At 57.6% G+C, this 19508-nt stretch overlaps 1 protein-coding gene across 1 annotated transcript in view; it reads right to left on the bottom strand.

The window, feature by feature from the left end:
• hsf2bp (heat shock transcription factor 2 binding protein) overlaps nt 1-19508 on the bottom strand; it is a 118240-nt gene that overhangs the window by 61210 nt on the left and 37522 nt on the right. The window contains exon 2 of the mRNA XM_078408614.1: nt 19090-19259. Coding sequence (XP_078264740.1) covers nt 19090-19259 — 170 coding nt within the window. The remainder of the gene's footprint in view (nt 1-19089; nt 19260-19508) is intronic.

Genomic DNA, 19508 nt, shown 5'->3' with positions numbered 1-19508 from the left:
GGGCGGGGATGTGCTGGGGATGAGGGGCGGGGGGCCGGGGATGAGGGGCGGGGGGGCCGGGGATGAGGGGCCGGGGATGAGAGGCGGGGGGCCGGGGATGAGGGGCGGGGGGCCGGGGATGAGGGGCGGGGGGCCGGGGATGAGGGGCGGGGAGCTGATCAATGGCAGCGCTGATACAAGATTCAACCACTGTGAAGGTCATGAGGCAGGACCAGGGCAACGGTTGCTCTCTCTGAGAGAGGAGCTAGTACAGCAATGCTGGGCCAAATGGCCTCCAGCCGTGCTGTGATTCTCACACTCCAACAGCGTGGGAGCTCTGGAAGAAAGGGTTTGCATCGAATGCTGTAATTCCAGCCCCACTAATAGCCCCCACATAAACGCAGCACCGGAAGTATGAATGGATCCATTCTACTTAAGACTCTGTGTAGTCTGCTGCCGATCTCTAATGCTTTTTGTTTCCGGTAACAGGTTTGCTGTTAAAGATTCAGAGGTCACATGTAAGGAGCTAAAATGGAAATCGAGGAAGTGCAAACTTTCATCATCAGCCACATAAATAAAAGCACTTAGGCTGTGGTTTATAGACGGCCACAATTGTTAACGCATTATGCATCTGCTGCTGGGCCAAACACAACGGGAATGTAAAGGACCTGGACCGTACTCTCTCCCCACAACCCTACCGCTGTGACCAGGGGTGTGGCTGCAGCACACTTGTCCACTGACGCAGAGCCTTGCACCGACAGGGTGGCGTTTCCATGGGCATTTACTGTGGCATCTCTTACACAAACATCCCCAACATTAGTAACTGGGTCACGAACAGCGAGCAGACTTCAATGGATTGAATTGAATTGAATTGAATACATTTTATGAGCCAAGTATATACGTATACATACAGGGAATGTGCCTTGGTGCCTTGCTCACAAGTAACATGACATACAATACAGTAAACAGTTAACAACAAAACATTATACTTTACGCATATGAAGAATGAAATGAAAGACCACAGCACGAGGAGGTGCCGACGTTTGGCTGTTGACCAGAGCTACTGCTCGTGGAAGAAAGCTGTTTTATGTCTGGCTGTGGCGGCTTTAACGGAAGGAAGTCCAGACGCTGGTTTACACCGAAGATAGACGCAGAATGCTGGAGTAACTCAGTGGGCATCTCTGGAGAAAAGGCTTAGAAGGGTCTCGACCCGAAATGGCAACCATTCCTTCTCTCCAGTGATGCTGCCTGACCCGCTGAGTTACTCCAGCACTCTGTGAAACGTCACCTATCCATGTTCTCCACAGATGCTGCCTGACCCACTGAGTTACTCCAGCACTCTGTGTCGACCACAGATGAGATTTCCTTTGCTTGTTTTTAACTGATTCATCCCCGGAGGGAGACTGTGTGCCGACAGTCACAGAACACAAGATACACAAACCGTGAAATTAAAAGTGAAAACAAAAAGGAAAAGACAAGTGGCTGTTGGCTGGCTGCATCGTGCCCAGCGCTGCCTGCCATGTGTCATTCTCTGTGGAATTCACTGCCTCAGAGGGCAGTGGAGGCCAATTCTCTGAATGCATTCAAGAGAGAGCTAGATAGAGCTCTTAAGGATAGCGGAGTCAGGGGGTATGGGGAGAAGGCAGGAACGGGGTACTGATTGAGAATGATCAGCCATGATCACATTGAATGGCGGTGCGTACAGGCTCAAAGGGCCGAATGGCCTCCTCCTACACCTATTATCTATAATCCTCCATTAAAAGACTGAAGAAGGGTCTTGACCCAAAACATTGCCTTCCATTCCCACCACACCACCTCTGCATAAAGACACTGGCCCTTCGTAGAGCCTTCCCTATTGTTCCCAACATCTGTCTTCAGGAATACGACTGACCATTCACCTCATCCATTCATAGAAACATAGGTGCAGGAGGAGGCCATTCGGCCCTTCGAGCCTGTACGCACCGCCATTCATTGTGATCATGGCTGATCATCTACAATCAGTAACCCGTGCCTGCCATCTCCCCATATCCCTTGATTCCACTAGCCCCTAGAGCTCTATCTAACTCTATCTTAAATCCATCCAGTGAATCGGCCTCCACTGCCCTCTGTGGCAGTCCCCTCGTGATCTTGTACACCTCAGTAAGGGTCACGCACAGCCTCGTACACTCCAAGGTCCCAGCCTCACCTTGTGCATCAGAGACACGATCAGGAGCCTGTCCTCTTCCAACAACTTGACCCGTTATCTGTGAACGCCTGTAATGTCGCCGCCTGTAAGGATCATCACCCTCCCTTGTGAAGGGGCTGTGTACGTGCCCGCCTGTGTGAAGGGCGTGTACGTGCCCGCCTGTTGTGGAGGGGCTGTGTACGTGCCCGCCTGTTGTGGAGGGGCTGTGTACGTGCCCGCCTGTTGTGGAGGGGCTGTGTACGTGCCCGCCTGTGTGAAGGGCGTGTACGTGCCCGCCTGTTGTGGAGGGGCTGTGTACGTGCCCGCCTGTGTGAAGGGCGTGTACGTGCCCGCCTGTGTGGAGGGCGTGTACGTGCCCGCCTGTGTGAAGGGGCTGTGTACGTGCCCGCCTGTGTGGAGGGGCTGTGTACGTGCCCGCCTGTGTGAAGGGCGTGTACGTGCCCGCCTGTTGTGGAGGGGCTGTGTACGTGCCCGCCTGTGTGAAGGGGCTGTGTACGTGCCCGCCTGTGTGGAGGGCGTGTACGTGCCCGCCTGTGTGAAGGGGCTGTGTACGTGCCCGCCTGTGTGGAGGGGGTGTACGTGCCCGCCTGTGTGGAGGGCGTGTACGTGCCCGCCTGTTGTGGGGGGTGTAGCTGCCAGCCTGTGTGAAGGGGCGTGTACCCCTGCCCGCCTTTGTGAAGGGGCTGTGTACGTGCCAGCCTGTGTGAAGGTCGTGTACCCCTGCTCGCCTGTTGTAGAGGGGGGGGTGTAGCTGTGTGAAGGGCGTGTACCCCTGCCAGCCTGTGTGAAGGGCGTGTACCCCTGCCAGCCTGTTGTAGAGGGGGGGTGTAGCTGTGTGGAGGGCGCGTGCCCCTGCCAGCCTGTTGGTCTGGGCTACGCTCTCTCCCTCCCACTGTGTCACCTCCATCTCCGTGACCAATCGCTAATTCCCTGCTCTTCAGTCGGCAGAAGCACTTTCATGTTGTTTAATCACCAACCCCTTCACCACATTAACCACCTCCACCGCACCAATTATGAGCCCCCTCAGCTCAAAGGACAACAAGCCCTCCCTCCTCCTTATGTTCAATGATGGGATACCTCAGTGTGAGCGAGCTGGTCAGTGACGGTCTGTATCCCAGCAACACACTCACACCCAATGCAGAGAGAAGGAATGGGTGTCGTTTCGGGTCAGTCTGAAGAAGGGTCTCGACCCAAAACGTCACCCATTCCTTCTCTCCTGAGATGCTGCCTGACCCGCTGAGTTACTCCAGCATCTTGTGAATAAATACCTTCCTTTTGATATAAAAGTGAGCAGGGTACATCAGTACATTGGCAAGTGGCTCAGATTAGTTTTACTCCACCAGTTTTAAATAGGTTGCCCCAGACTTGCACTATTTAAACGTTTATCTTCCCCAATTATCCCATTTCCAGCACTATTAACAAAGCTCCATCAAATTCCCGTTTTTAAAATGCATTGAGGAATATTTTTTAATTGAAAAAAATTCAATGATGTTCCATTAGGCTGCCTGATTGCATTGATTCACAGAGCCTTGCATCTGTGATCACGGTTATTAGTGTGAGCTCAGCCCCCAGGCTCACACTTTGGGCAGAGAGGCAGTGGGCCATTCACCCGAGAGGTGATGGGTGTCTTCACAACAGAGGGAGAGGGAGGGGGAGGGAGGGAGAGGGAGGGGGGAGGGAGGGAGGGGGGAGAGGGGAGTGGGAGAGGGGGAGGGGGAGGGAGAGGGAGAGGGGGAGGGAGAGTGGGAGAGAGGGGGAGGGAGAGAGGGGGAGGGAGAGGGGGAGGGGGAGGGAGAGGGAGAGAGGGGGAGGGAGAGTGGGAGAGAGGGGGAGGGAGAGGGAGAGAGGGGGAGGGAGAGGGGGAGGGAGAGGGGGAGGGAGAGGGAGAGAGGGGGAGGGAGAGTGGGAGAGAGGGGGAGGGAGAGGGAGAGAGGGGGAGGGAGAGGGGGAGGGGGAGGGAGAGGGGGAGGGGGAGGGAGAGGGGGAGGGGGAGAGAGGGAGAGGGAGAGGGAGAGGGAGAGGGAGAGGGAGAGGGAGAGGGAGAGGGAAGGGGAGGGGGAGGGGGAGGGGAGGAGGGAGAGGGAGAGAGATATGTCACAGCTGACCTCTGGGCACCAGGGAACGGTGGTGGTGTGAAATTACTAGTCAACACAGAGTGGTGGAGTAACTCAGCAGGACAGGCAGCGTCTCTGGAGAGAAGGAATGGGTGACGTTTCGGGACGAAACCCTTCTTCAGACTTCCTTCGATTTAAACCGGCATCTGCAGTTTTTATCCGATGCATGAAATGACTGCCCTGATAATCATGAGACCCCCATTGACTATCCAGGAACAGAGTTCAAATAAAGATTGTGTTGGTTATGAGTGTGGAATTAACTGGTGCAGGAAGGGGGGCAGGAGATGGGGGGAGGGGGGGGCAGGGGATGGGGGGGGGGCAGGGGATGAGGGGGGGGCAGGGGATGAGGGGGGGGGGCAGGGGATGAGGGGGGGGCAGGGATGAGGGGGGGGCAGGGGATGAGGGGGGGCAGGGGATGAGGGGGGGGCAGGGGATGAGGGGGGGGCAGGGGATGAGGGGGGGCAGGGGATGAGGGGGGGGCAGGGGATGAGGGGGGGGGCAGGGATGAGGGGGGGGCAGGGGATGAGGGGGGGGCAGGGGATGGGGGGGGGCAGGGGATGAGGGGGGGGCAGGGGATGAGGGGGGGGCAGGGGATGAGGGGGGGGGCAGGGGATGAGGGGGGGCAGGGGATGAGGGGGGGCAGGGGATGAGGGGGGGCAGGGGATGAGGGGGGGGCAGGGGATGAGGGGGGGGCAGGGGATGAGGGGGGGGCAGGGGATGAGGGGGGGGCAGGGGATGAGGGGGGGCAGGGGATGAGGGGGGGGCAGGGGATGAGGGGGGGGCAGGGGATGAGGGGGGGGGCAGGGGATGAGGGGGGGCAGGGGATGGGGGGAGTGACTGTATGGGTCAGGAGCATCTCCACTATACGTTCCAGACAGCAGTGTACAGAGGGGGGGGCAGGGTAACAAGCACGATCCAATGGCCAACCAAGCTTGTAATGACCCTGCAACGATCATCATTCATTCCATGCAGCGTCTGGCTGCCCTCAGGAGATGGAGATTTACTGTGCAACGCATTCCCTGAAACTCACACTTCACCAGCACCACCACCCGCGCCAGACACGCCAGCGACCCTCGGCCAACGGCCACAGTCCAGCAGCTCCAACATCCCGCATGGTCAAGCTTTGGCGCTGGTGATGGCACCTGCTGACTCCAGCCTCAGCCAGCCTTGACCCACTGCAGTCTGCCCAACGTGTCCACAGTAGACCCAGGCTGACCAGTGAGGCTAGCCTTGACCCACAGTAGACCCACGCTGACCAGCCCCAGCCAGCCTTGACCCCCCCCAGCCTTGACCCACTGCAGTCTCCCCAACGTGTTCGCAGTAGACCCACACTGACTCCAGACCCACGCTGACCAGCCCCAGCCAGCCTTGACCCCCCCCAGCCTTGACCCACTGCAGTCTGCCCAACGTGTTCGCAGTAGACCCACACTGACTCCAGACCCACGCTGACCAGTGTGGCCAGGGCACACACAACGCAGCTGAACACCAGTGCCACGCGGGGTGCCGGGTCAGTCCCACTCCACACCCCACAGACAGGGAGGGGGGCGAGGGGGGGGGAGGGGAGGGGGGAGGGGGGGAGGGGAGAGGAGGGGGGAAGAGGGGAGAGGAGAGGGGAGGAGGGGGAGGAAGAGGAGGGGAGGGGAGGGGGAGGAGAGGGGGAGGGGAGAGGAGGGGGGAGAGGAGAGGAGGGGGAGGAGGGAGAGGAGGGGGAGGGGGAGAGGAGGGGGGAGGGGGAGAGGAGGGGGGAGAGGAGGGGGAGGGGAGAGGAGGGGGAGGGGGAGAGGAGGGGGAGGAGGGAGAGGAGGAGAGGGAGGGGGAGAGGAGGGGGGAGGGGGAGAGGAGGGGGGAGGGGGAGAGGAGGGGGGAGGGAGAGAGGAGGGGGAGGGGAGAGGAGGGGGAGGGGGAGAGGAGGGGGAGGTGGAGAGGAGGGAGGAGGGGGAGAGGAGGGGGGAGGTGGAGAGGAGGGAGGAGGGGGAGAGGGAGAGGAGGGAGAGAGGGAGAGGAGGGGAGGGGGGAGAGGAGGGGAGGGGGAGAGAGAGGGAGGGGAGAGAGGAGTGGGGAGAGAGAGGGAGGGGAGAGGGAGGGGGGAGAGAGAGGGGAGAGGGAGGGGGAGAGGGAGGGGGGAGAGAGAGGGGGGAGAGGGAGGGGGGAGAGGGAGGGGGGAGAGGGAGGGGGAGGGGGAGAGGGAGGGGGAGAGGGAGGGGGAGAGGGAGGGGGAGAGGGAGGGGGAGAGGGAGAGGGAGGGGGAGAGGGAGGGGGAGAGGAGGGGGGAGAGAGAGGGGGAGGGGGAGAGGGAGGGGGAGGGGGAGAGGGAGAGGAGGGGGGAGAGAGAGGGAGGGGAGAGGGAGGGGGGGGAGAGGGAGGGGGAGAGGGAGGGGGGGAGGAGGGGGAGGGGGAGAGGAGGGGGGAGGGGGAGAGGGAGAGGGAGGGGGAGGGGGGAGAGTGAGGGAGGGGAGAGGGAGGGGGGAGAGGGAGAGGGAGAGGGAGGGGGAGAGGGAGAGGAGGGGGAGAGAGAGGGAGGGGAGAGGGAGGGGGGGAGAGGGAGGGGGGAGAGGGAGAGGGAGGGGGAGAGGGAGGGGGAGAGGGAGAGGGAGAGGGAGAGGGAGAGGGAGAGGGAGGGGGAGAGGGAGGGGGAGGGGGAGAGGGAGGGGGAGAGGGAGAGGAGGGGGGAGAGAGAGGGAGGGGAGAGGGAGGGGGGGTGAGGGAGGGGGAGAGGGAGGGGGGAGAGGGAGGGGGAGGGGGAGAGGGAGAGGAGGGGGGAGAGAGAGGGAGGGGGGGAGAGGGAGGGGGAGAGGGAGGGGGGGAGGGAGGGGGAGAGGAGGGGGGAGGGGGAGAGGAGGGGGGAGGGGGAGAGGAGGGGAGGGGGGAGAGGAGGGGAGGGGAGAGGAGGGGAGGGGGAGAGGAGGGGGAGAGAGAGGGAGGGGAGAGAGAGGGAGGGGAGAGGGAGGAGGGAGAGGGAGGGGGGAGAGGGAGGGGGAGAGGGAGGGGGAGAGGGAGGGGGAGAGGGAGAGGGAGTGGGGAGAGGGAGGGGGAGAGGGAGGGGGAGGGGGAGGGGGAGGGGGAGAGGGAGGGAGAGAGGGAGGGGAGAGGGAGGGGGAGAGGGAGGGGGAGAGGGAGGGGGAGGGGGAGAGGGAGGGGGAGGGGGAGAGGGAGGGGGAGGGGAGAGGGAGGGAGAGAGGGAGGGGGAGAGGGAGGGGGAGAGGGAGGGGGGAGAGGGAGGGGGAGAGGGAGGGGGAGAGGGAGGGGGAGAGGGAGGGGGAGGGGGAGAGGGAGGGGGAGAGGGAGGGGGAGAGGGAGGGGGAGAGGGAGGGGGAGAGGGAGAGGAGGGGGGAGAGGGAGGGAGGGGAGAGGGAGGGGGGGAGAGGGAGGGGGAGAGGGAGGGGGAGGAGGGGGGAGGGGGTGTGTGGTCAGTCCCGCTCCACACTCCCCAGACCATCACAACTGGACGGACAAAGTCTATGCTCTCCCCTGGGGAGGGGGCAGCAATGGCACTGAGCTACAGGTGGTCACGGGCTTGCAGTCTCTGGAGGGGGTGGGGGGAGGGGGGGAGGAGGGAGGGGGAGAAGGGGGGGGCGGGAGGCAGGGGGAGGAGGGAGGGGGGGGAGGGGGAGAAGGGGGGGTGGGGCTGGGGCTGGGGGTGAAGCCACAGTATGGATTGACACCCCAGGGTGCAGCTCTCTGGTGCTGCTGATGTTCCAAACAGTTGATTTTGGTCAGCCCAAGGTTTGGTTGATGTCTCTGACTGTTTTATTCTTGTTCCTCAGTCTCATAATGGATTCTGTGACTTTCATTGGCACAACTTTGATCCTCATGTTGATAAACAGCAATAAAAGTTTCCAAAGGTGATGGAAAGATTGGGGGAAAGCCCAGGTGCTGCGAGCTGTATTATACCTGCATTAAGGAGGCAGTGACCAAGCCCACAGTCCCATGACCAAGCCTGCGGGGCCGTGAGCTTGGTCATGGGACCGTGGGTTTGGTCATGGGACCGGTCACGGGACGTGGGCGTGGTCATGGGACCGCGGACTTGGTCATGGGACCGTGGGTTTGGTCATGGGACCGGTCACGGGACGTGGGCGTGGTCATGGGACCGCGGACTTGGTCATGGGACCGCTCACGGGACGTGGGCGTGGTCATGGGACCGTGGGCGTGGTCATGGGACCTGTCGCAGGGCGTGGGCGTGGTCATGGGACAGCGGGTGTGGTCATGGGACCTGTCGCAGGACGTGGGCGTGGTCATGGGACCGCGGGCGTGGTCACGGGACTGGTCGCAGGACGTGGGCGTGGTCATGGGACCGCGGGCGTGGTCATGGGACTGGTCGCAGGACGTGGGCGTGGTCATGGGACCGCGGGCTTGGTCACGGGACGTGGGCGTGGTGATGGGACCGGTCACGGGACGTGGGCGTGTTCATGGGACCGCGGGCGTGGTTACGGGACGCGGGCTTGGTCACGGGACGTGGGCGTGGGACTGCGGGCGTGGCATGAAAGGCTCCCAGGCAGCCTGGGCCAGGTTTGGATGGGCTCATTTACAGAGGGGAGGCGTGGGAGATGGGCAGACACAATGGGATTATCAGCCTGAAGGTGGTGCGTGGATGAGGCTGGGCACACTGGCCATTCCACAATGGCGAATGCCTCCTGCAAACCTTGCCTCCGTTCTTCCCAAAACGTGGGGCTGAGAATTGAGAGTAAATAATCCAGCCAACACCCAGAGCAATGTGGAAACGTAACCAAAGTCAGCACCACACTTGATATTTCTTTACAAACTGGCAGCAAAAGATTGGCAAAGGAAAGCAAAAATCCATTTGTAAACTCAGTAAAATGATAAGCAGGTAGTTTGTTCCATGCAAACTGTGCACAAGCAGGGAAAAGCAATGTGACTTAAACTAGAAGCAGTATTCACACCTTGGCTTGCTTCCAAACAAAGTGAATGAAAAGCAACACAAGTAAAAGATAATGACTACCAACTAATGAAGTACTCCATTCCCCGGGGAGGGGGTATATTTGACATGGTCAGCTATCTCTACAAACACATCCCTCAGGACGTTCTACACTGCTGCGATCAGGAGAATCAGCAGATTGAAGATGCAAGATCAGCTCGATTCAATCAGATCACGGGGATTTGCTGCAAAAGCTCAGGTTTATTAAAGATGATGCTGCTTTCAACAGGAGCAGAGTAAGGCAGAGACAGGGCATCTCCACTCAGGCCAGCGGTCAGTGGACACACACCAGCCCTGGGTCAGACACAGGGACACGAGGGTCAGTCACAGGGACACGAGGGTCAGTCACAGGGACACGAGGGTCAGTCAGGGACACGAGGGTCAGTCAGGGACACGAGGGTCAGTCACAGGGACACGAGGGTCAGTCACAGGGACACGAGGGTCAGTCAGGGACACGAGGGTCAGTCACAGGGACACGAGGGTCAGTCACAGGGACACGAGGGTCAGTCACAGGGACACGAGGGTCAGTCACAGGGACACGAGGGGCAGTAGCAGGGACACGAGGGTCAGTCACAGGGACACGAGGGTCAGTCACAGGGACACGAGGGGCAGTAGCAGGGACACGAGGGTCAGTCACAGGGACACGAGGGTCAGTCACAGGGACACGAGGGTCAGTAGCAGGGACACGAGGGTCAGTCACAGGGACACGAGGGTCAGTAGCAGGGACACGAGGGTCAGTAGCAGGAACACGAGGGTCAGTAGCAGGGACACGAGGGTCAGTCACAGGGACACGAGGGTCAGTCACAGGGACACGAGGGTCAGACACAGGGACACGAGGGTCAGTCACAGGGACACGAGGGTCAGTCACAGGGACACGAGGGGCAGTCAGGGACACGAGGGTCAGACACAGGGACACGAGGGGCCACAGTTTAAAAATAAGGGGTAGGCCATTTAGAACGGAGATGAGGAAGAACTTTTTCAGTCAGAGAGTGGTGAAGGTGTGGAATTCTCTGCCTCAGAAGGCAGTGGAGGCCAGTTCGTTGGATGCTTTCAAGAGAGAGCTGGATAGAGCTCTTAAGGATAGCGGAGTGAGGGGGTATGGGGAGAAGGCAGGAACGGGGGTACTGATTGAGAGTGATCAGCCATGATCGCATTGAATGGCGGTGCTGGCTCGAAGGGCTGAATGGCCTACTCCTGCACCTATTGTCTATTGTCAGTCACAGGGACACGAGGGTCAGTCACAGGGACACGAGGGTCAGTCACAGGGACACGAGGGTCAGTCACAGGGACTGGAGGGTCAATCACAGGGACACGAGGGTCAGTAGCAGGGACATGAGGGTCAGTAGCAGGGACACGAGGGTCAGACACAGGGGCTGGAGGGTCAGTCACAGGGGCTGGAGGGTCAGTAGCAGGGGCTGGAGGGTCAGTAGCAGGGGCTGGAGGGTCAGTAGTAGGGGCTGGAGGGTCAGACACAGGGACACGAGGGTCAGACACAGGGGCTGGAGGGTCAGTAGCAGGGGCTGGAGGGTCAGTAGCAGGGGCTGGAGGGTCAGTAGTAGGGGCTGGAGGGTCAGACACAGGGACACGAGGGTCAGACACAGGGGCTGGAGGGTCAGTAGTAGGGGCTGGAGGGTCAGTAGTAGGGGCTGGAGGGTCAGTAGCAGGGACACGAGGGTCAGACACAGGGGCTGGAGGGTCAGACACGAGGGTCAGTCACAGGGACACGAGGGTCAGTCACAGGGACACGAGGGTCAGTCACAGGGACACGAGGGTCAGTCACAGGGACACGAGGGTCAGTCACAGGGACACGAGGGGCCACAGTTTAAAAATAAGGGGTAGGCCATTTAGAACGGAGATGAGGAAGAACTTTTTCAGTCAGAGAGTAGTGAAGGTGTGGAGGGGCTGGAGGGTCAGTCAGGGACTGGGGGCTTGTGCTGCGGGAGACCCTGGAGCTCACTCCTTCACAGCAGTTACATTCACATTCACAAGGGAGTCAGCAAAGCTGGGCAGTCAGACAGGCATGAAGCATGACCACAGAAGTACAAGTGACAAGAAAGCAAAGAGTCATTGAGTGAAGCCGAGGTCAGGAGAAGGGCTGTTGTGAGGTGATGCTGGAGAGGGGGTGGCTGAGGTGGGCTAGCATGGACAAGTGACGAATGGCAACACAAGACTGGGATGTGGTGCCGTAACTGACTGGGACATTAACAGACGGAGAGAGCAGGGCGCTTTCTCAGCTACAGGGTCCCCACCCAAAACATCACCTGTTCACCTTCTCCAGGGATGCTGCCTGAACCATTGAGTTACTCCAGCACTTTGTGTCTTTTTGTTTTGTAAACCAGCATCTGCATGTTCCTTGTTTCCACATTCACAGCTAAGAGATCTTTCCTCAATATCAAGAGGTGAGGACAGGACAGGGCAATGGTGCCATGATTAACACAAGGGGTGAGGGCAGGACAAGGGGTGAGGGCAGGACAGGGCAATGGTGCCGTGAACAACACTAGGAGGTGAGGACAGGACAGGGCAATGGTGCCGTGATTAACACAAGGGGTGAGGGCAGGACAAGGGGTGAGGGCAGGACAGGGCAATGGTGCCGTGAACAACACAGGGGGTGAGGACAGGACAGGGCAATGGTGCCGTGATTAACACAAGGGGTGAGGGCAGGACAAGGGGTGAGGGCAGGACAGGTCAATGGTGCCGTGAACAACACAGGGGGTGAGGGCAGCACAATGGTGCCGTGAACATCACTAGGGGTGAGGACAGGACAGGGCAATGGTGCTGTGATTAACACAGGGGGTGAGGGCAGGACAGGGCAATGGTGCCGTGAACAACACTAGGGGTGAGGGCAGGACAGGGCAATGGTGCCATGAACAACACTAGGGGGTGAGGACAGGACAGGGCAATGGTGCTGTGATTAACACTAGGCAGAAGTTACCTGGATAGAATTAGGTAGAAATAGAGGAGGGGTCACCTTTCAGGCACACATTTCACCTTCTCCAGGGATGCTGCCTGAACAATCCAGTTACTCCAACACTTGGTGTCTTTTTTTGTAAGCCAGCATCTGCAGTTCCTTGCTTCCACATTCCCATCGGGCAAGAGGTACAGAAGTGTGAAAACGCACACCTCCAGGTTCAGGGACTGTTTCTTCCCAGCTGTTATGAGGCAACTGAACCATCGTACCACAACCAGAGAGCAGTGCTGAACTACTATCTACCTCATTGGTGACCCTCGGACTATCCTTGATCGGACTTTGTTATTCCCTTATCATGTATGTGTACACTGTGAACAGCTCGATTGTAATCATCTATGCTATTTCTGCTGAGCGGATAGCACTTAACAAAAGCCTTTCACTGTACCTCAGTGCACATGACAATAAACAACACTAAAATGGGAGTGAGGAGATAAATGGGTCTATTGTGGATAGGGTGAGCAGTTTTAAATACTTGGGAGTCCGCATCGCAGAGGATCTGACGTGGGCAACGCACATTGCCGCACTGGTGGGTAAGGCTAAGCAGCGCCTTTACCACCTTAGACAACTGAGGAAATTCAGAGTGTCTCTGAGGATCCTTCATTGCTTCTACTCTGGGGCTGTAGAGAGCATCCTGTCCGGCAACATTACAGTCTGGTTTGGGAACAGCTCTGCCCAGGACAGGATGGCCCTGCAGAGAGTAGTGCGTTCGGCAGAATTACACACACCATGGGAACTACACTCGCCCCCCTGCAGGACCTATACATCAGGGGGTGCAGATCCAGAGCAAGCAAGATCATGTGGGACCCCTGCCACCCCAGTAACGGACTGTTCCAGATGCTACGATCAGGCAAACGCCTCCGCTGTCACGCAGTGAAAACGGAGAGGATGAGATGGAGCTTCTTCCCACAGGCCATCAGGACTGTCAACTTTTATAACCCCAGAGACTAAATTTTTGTCGACACTAATAGTAACTTATTAACTTTATGTATATGCTGTAACTGTAATTCTTTTTGTGCACAACCCGCAGGCATTGCCACTTTCATTTCACTGCACATCGTGTATGTGTATGTGACAAATAAATTTGACTTGACTTGAATTGAGGAGAGAGAAAAACATTTGCAGGAAAATAAGATGCAGGAACTCTATAGTGATGTAGAATTCCAGTTATTCTGATACTGACTGAAACGATTGCAAGTCCAGCAAGGAGAGATACACAAGGCGTTCTTGATCAATTGCACTTGGTTGGAGGAAGGAGAGAGGGCTCGATCAAGAGTGGAAAATGAAGTGAGATTAGTGAGTGTGTGAGAGATGATGTACGGAACCAATCACAATGTCATTAGTTTCAGAGCACTCATTATATAAACATTTAGAAACCCTTGAATTCTGTTTGCCTTTTATGAACAGTCTTCTCCATTTACCCAGTCACCCTGGCAGCACACACAGCGTGCACCAGTCTCCCCCATTTACCCAGTCACCCTGGCAGCACAGACAGTGTGCACCAGTCTCCTGGGTCGCACGACCACACACAGCGTGCACCAGCCACCCATTTACCCAGTCTCCTGGGCAGACAGCGATCACACAGACAATGCGCACTAGTCTCCATTTACCCAGTCACCCTGACACCACCGACAGTGTGCACTAGTCTCCCCCATTTACCCAGTCCCCTGGGCAGCACAGCGACTGGGCACACAGCATGCACCAGTCTCCCCCATTTACCCAGTCCCCTGGGCAGACAGCGATCACACAGACAGTGTGCACCAGTCTCCCCCATTTACCCAGTCACCCTGGCAGCACACACAGCGTGCACCAGTCTCCTGGGCAGACAGCGACCACACAGACAGCATGCACCAGTCTCCCCCATTTACCCAGTCCCCTGGGCAGACAGCGATCACACAGACAGCGTGCACCAGAATCATCAAGCTGAGAGTGGGCACCTCCTGACACAAGCTCTACCCCCCCATCACAATCTAACATTAATCCCGCGCCGTTCTGACTCGCTGCCCAGCGGCGTCCACTGGCTGTCCACACGCTAGCTGGGCAGCGGTAGAGTTGCTGCCTTACAGCGAATGCAGCGCTGGAGACCCGGGTTCCATCCCGACTACGGGTGCTGTCTGTACGGAGTTTGTACGTTCTCCCCGTGACCTGCGAGGGCTTTCTCCGAGATCTTCGGTTTCCTCCCACACTCCAAAGACGTGCAGGTTTGTAGGTTAACTGGCTTGGTAAATGTAAAAATTGTCCCTAGTGGGTGTAGGATAGTGTTAATGTGAGGGGATCGCTGGTCGGCGCGGACCCGGTGGGCCGAAGGGCCTGTTTCCGCGCTGTATCTCTAAACTGAACAAAACTAAACAATGCCTCTGCAAACTCGGCCAACAACACGAGTCGGGGCAGCAGCTCCTACAGTTCCACAACACAAGGGTCTGAGTGAAGACCACTGGAGCAAGTGGACATGGGGCAGCAGGCTTGTGTGAGATCGTGGACATGGGGCACCAGTCTTGTGTGTGTGTGTGCGTGAGGATGGGGCAGCAGGTTTGTGTGTGTGTGAGCGTGGGGATGGGAAGCAGCCTTGTGTGTGTGTGTGTGTGTGTGTGTGTGTGTGTGTGTGTGTGTGTGTGTGTGTGTGTGTGTGTGTGTGTGTGTGTGTGTGGGGATGGGGCAGAGGCATTGTGTGTGTGTGTGTGTGTGTGTGTGTGTGTGTGTGTGTGTGTGTGTGTGTGTGTGTGGGGGGGGGGATGGGGCAGACGCATTGTGTGTGTGTGTGTGTGGGGGGATGGGGCAGAGGCATTGTGTGTGTGTGTGTGTGTGTGTGTGTGAGCGTGGGGATGGGGCAGCAGCCTTGTGTGTGTGTGTGTGGGGATGGGGCAGCAGGCTTGTGTGAGATCGTGGACATGGAGCACCAGTCTTGTGTGTGTGTGTGTGTGAGCGTGGGGATGGGAAGCAGCCTTGTGTGTGTGTGTGTGTGTGTGGGGATGGGGCAGAGGCATTGTGTGTGTGTGTGTGTGTGTGTGTGTGTGTGGGGATGGGGCAGAGGCATTGTGTGTGTGTGTGTGTGTGCGTGGGGATGGGCAGCAGGTTTGTGTGTGTGTGTGTGTGTGTGTGTTTGTCTGTGTGTGCGTGGGGATGGGGCAGCAGCCTTGTGTGTGTGTGTGTGTGTGTGTGTGGGGGGATGGGGCAGAGGCATTGTGTGTGTGTGTGTGTGTGTGTGTGTGTGGGGATGGGGCAGAGGCATTGTATGTGTGTGTGTGTGTGTGCGTGGGGATGGGGCAGCAGGTTTGTGTGTGTGCGTGGGGATGGGGCAGCAGCCTTGTGTGTGTGTGTGTGTGTGCGTGGGGATGGGGCAGAGGCATTGTATGTGTGTGTGTGTGTGTGTGTGCGTGGGGATGGGGCAGCAGTTTGTGTGTGTGTGTGTGCGTGGGGATGGGGCAGCAGCCTTGTGTGTGTGTGCGTGGGGATGGGGCAGCAGGTTTGTGTGTGTGTGTGTGTGTGTGTGTGTGTGTGTGTGTGTGTGTGTGTGTGCGCGGGGATGGGGCAGCAGCCTTGTGTGTGTGTGTGTGTGTGTGTGCGTGGGGATGGGGCAGCAGGTTTGTGTGTGTGTGTGTGTGTGTGTGTGCGTGGGGATGGGGCAGAGGCATTGTATGTGTGTGTGTGTGTGTGTGTGTGCGTGGGGATGGGGCAGAGGCATTGTATGTGTGTGTGTGTGTGTGTGCGTGGGGATGGGGCAGCAGGTTTGTGTGTGTGTGTGTGTGTGTGTGCGTGGGGATGGGGCAGCAGCCTTGTGTGTGTGTGTGTGTGTGTGTGTGTGTGCGTGGGGATGGGGCAGCAGCCTTGTGTGTGTGTGTGTGTGTGTGTGTGTGTGTGGGGATGGGGCAGCAGGTTTGTGTGTGTGTGTGTGTGTGTGTGTGTGTGTGTGTGTGTGTGTGTGTGTGTGTGTGGGGATGGGGCAGAGGCATTGTATGTGTGTGTGTGTGTGTGCGTGGGGATGGGGCAGCAGGTTTGTGTGTGTGTGTGTGTGTGTGTGTGTGTGTGTGTGTGTGTGTGTGTGTGTGTGTGTGTGTGTGTGTGTGTGTGTGCGTGGGGATGGGGCAGCAGGTTTGTGTGTGTGTGTGTGTGTGTGTGTGTGTGTGTGTGTGTGTGTGTGTGTGTGTGTGTGTGTGTGTGTGTGTGTGTGTGTGTGCGCGGGGATGGGGCAGCAGCCTTGTGTGTGTGTGCGTGGGGATGGGGCAGCAGGTTTGTGTGTGTGTGTGTGTGTGTGTGTGTGTGTGTGTGCGCGGGGATGGGGCAGCAGCCTTGTGTGTGTGTGTGTGTGCGTGGGGATGGGGCAGCAGGTTTGTGTGTGTGTGTGTGTGTGTGTGTGCGTGGGGATGGGGCAGAGGCATTGTATGTGTGTGTGTGTGTGTGTGTGTGTGCGTGGGGATGGGGCAGAGGCATTGTATGTGTGTGTGTGTGTGTGTGTGTGCGTGGGGATGGGGCAGCAGGTTTGTGTGTGTGTGTGTGTGTGTGTGCGTGGGGATGGGGCAGCAGCCTTGTGTGTGTGTGTGTGTGTGTGTGTGTGTGTGCGTGGGGATGGGGCAGCAGCCTTGTGTGTGTGTGTGTGTGTGTGTGTGCGTGGGGATGGGGCAGCAGGTTTGTGTGTGTGTGTGTGTGTGTGTGTGTGTGTGTGTGTGTGTGTGTGTGTGTGTGTGTGTGTGTGTGTGTGTGTGTGTGTGTGTGGGGGGATGGGGCAGCAGCCTTGTGTGTGTGTGTGTGTGTGTGTGGGGATGGGGCAGCAGCCTTGTGTGTGTGTGTGTGTGTGTGTGTGTGTGTGTGTGTGTGTGTGTGGGGATGGGGCAGCAGGTTTGTGTGAGGTCCTGCTTATCAGGGCTAGTGCATGGACTATGATAAATATCTCCCCTCAATGTGACATCATGAACAAACGCACAAGCTAACTCCTGAATGTTGCACTCTGACTTACAGCACTGGTTTAAAAGGCATCAAGTGAAGTTTTGCTGGAAACATTAATAATCTACAGCTCAAAGAAGCAACCGCCTCCAATCTATCACGAGTGGTTCCATGATTAAATGCAGAATTACCATACATCATAACTCTGAAGTCTGGTGTCGCATTCTGCTTGAATATTTTTCTTCTGTAAAGCTCCAGTGTTGAGCCTGAGAACACCCTGGGCAGTTAGTAGGAGAAAAAAACACCTGCAGATGCTGGTTTAAATCAAAGGTAGACACAAAATGCTGGAGTAACTCAGTGGGTCAGGCAGCATCTCGGGAGAGAAGGAATAGTTGATGTTTCGGGTCGAGACCCTTCTTCAGACTGATGTCAGGGGAGGGGGCGGGACAGAGATAGGATGTAGTCGGAGACAGGAAGACTAGTGGGAGAATTGGGAAGGGGGAGGAGATAGAGAGGGGAAGCAGGGGCTATCTGAAGTTAGAGGTCAATGTTCAGCGTGAGATCACAGCAGCAAGTCCACGCGTAGTCTACCTGCAATTACTCACGTTTTATAAAGCAATAAGCAGCCTTGATCTGTTCCCATGTTCCGTTAGATGGCTGGCGGTCCATTCACCTGCTTTTATTGAAACACCGACTCACAATAAATAAAACTAATACCAAATAAAAACTTATTGGGTTGTGCTTTATTTATTGTGATTAGACTGAGTTTCAATAAAAAGAAGCAGCTGAATGGAAAACCAGGAGACATTAATCACCAAAAAAACCCTTTTGTTACCAAGGAGGGAAGTTGAGAATGAGAACGCACAGCATTGTCTGGATGATATTTCAGACTCAAAGCATTCACGGTACGAGTGCTGCCCAGCTTACGATGCTTCAACTTTGCACTGGTGCAAACCGCAGAAACTGTAGCGACCCGCAGCTCCTCAGCCACGTGATCGCGTGTAGTCAATGCATTTCGACTTGCGATATTCTCGGTTTGCCGTGGGTTTCTCGGTTTGCCGTGGGTTTCTCGGTTTGCCGTGGGTTTCTCGGTTTGCCGTGGGTTTCTCGGTTTGCCGTGGGTTTCTCGGTTTGCCGTGGGTTTCTCTGTTTGCCGTGGGTTTCTCGGTTTGCCGTGGGTTTCTCGGTTTGCCGTGGGTTTCTCTGTTTGCCGTGGGTTTCTCGGTTTGCGATATTCTCGGTTTGCCGTGGGTTTCTCGGTCTGCCGTGGGTTTCTCGGTTTGCCGTGGGTTTCTCGGTTTGCCGTGGGTTTCTCGGTTTGCCGTGGGTTTCTCGGTTTGCCGTGGGTTTCTCGGTTTGCCGTGGGTTTCTCGGTTTGCCGTGGGTTTCTCGGTTTGCCGTGGGTTTCTCGGTTTGCCGTGGGTTTCTCGGTTTGCCGTGGGTTTCTCGGTTTGCCGTGGGTTTCTCGGTTTGCGATATTCTCGGTTTGCCGTGGGTTTCTCGGTTTGCCGTGGGTTTCTCGGTCTGCGGTGGGTTTCTCGGTTTGCCGTGGGTTTCTCGGTTTGCCGTGGGTTTCTCGGTCTGCCGTGGGTTTCTCGGTTTGCCGTGGGTTTCTCGGTTTGCCGTGGGTTTCTCGGTCTGCCGTGGGTTTCTCGGTTTGCCGTGGGTTTCTCGGTTTGCCGTGGGTTTCTCGGTTTGCCGTGGGTTTCTCGGTTTGCCGTGGGTTTGTCAGAACGTAACCCATCATAAGCTGAGGAGGACCTATATTGGCCACTTTAGGAACAGCCCTGACACACAGCCCTGCTGGTGACTGCAGATATCCAGACCAGACCATCCCACACATGGTGAGTGACTGCCCACACTGAGCCCTGGTGGCATCAAGGCCATCCACCCAGCAACTGCTGCTGCCCCGGCCTGGATGTCTACCCTTGACCCACAACCTTAGGCTGTGCACGCCACACACAAGAAGACGACGTAGGAACATGCATTGTACTATCCCGATATCCCTTTGTTGAGGGAGAAGGTGAATACTCACTGAACTCTCCCACAAGAGACACTGCCTTTGCTCCTGGGGCCCACTCCTTGCAATAAACGCCACCATTCGCCTGCTGGTTGATGCCAAACGATTCGTAGCCACGGGAAAACTTGTCCAGATTTCCCTCACTTGTATCGATACGTTTGACCAAACTCTTTAGATTATTGTACCTTTGCAGAAGAGAAAAGAAAGGCAACTTACTTGCTATCTCCAACATACGTCAGCAAATGCACAGGTCACCGGGCAACGGAAGGCTGAGGGGAGGGGAGGTGAGGGAAGGGGGGGGGGGATGGGGGGGGGAGATGGGGGATGAGGGGGGATGAGGGGAGGTGAGGGGAAGGGAGGGGAGGGGAGGGAAGGGGAGGGGAGGGGAGGGGAGGGGAGGGGAGGGGAGGGGAGGGGAGGGGAGGGGAGGGGAG

This window comes from Rhinoraja longicauda, chromosome 12 (genome assembly GCF_053455715.1).
Source record: "Rhinoraja longicauda isolate Sanriku21f chromosome 12, sRhiLon1.1, whole genome shotgun sequence".
In the NCBI taxonomy this organism is placed as follows: Eukaryota; Metazoa; Chordata; class Chondrichthyes; order Rajiformes; family Arhynchobatidae; genus Rhinoraja; species Rhinoraja longicauda.
This window is presented reverse-complemented; position numbering and strand designations above follow the sequence as displayed.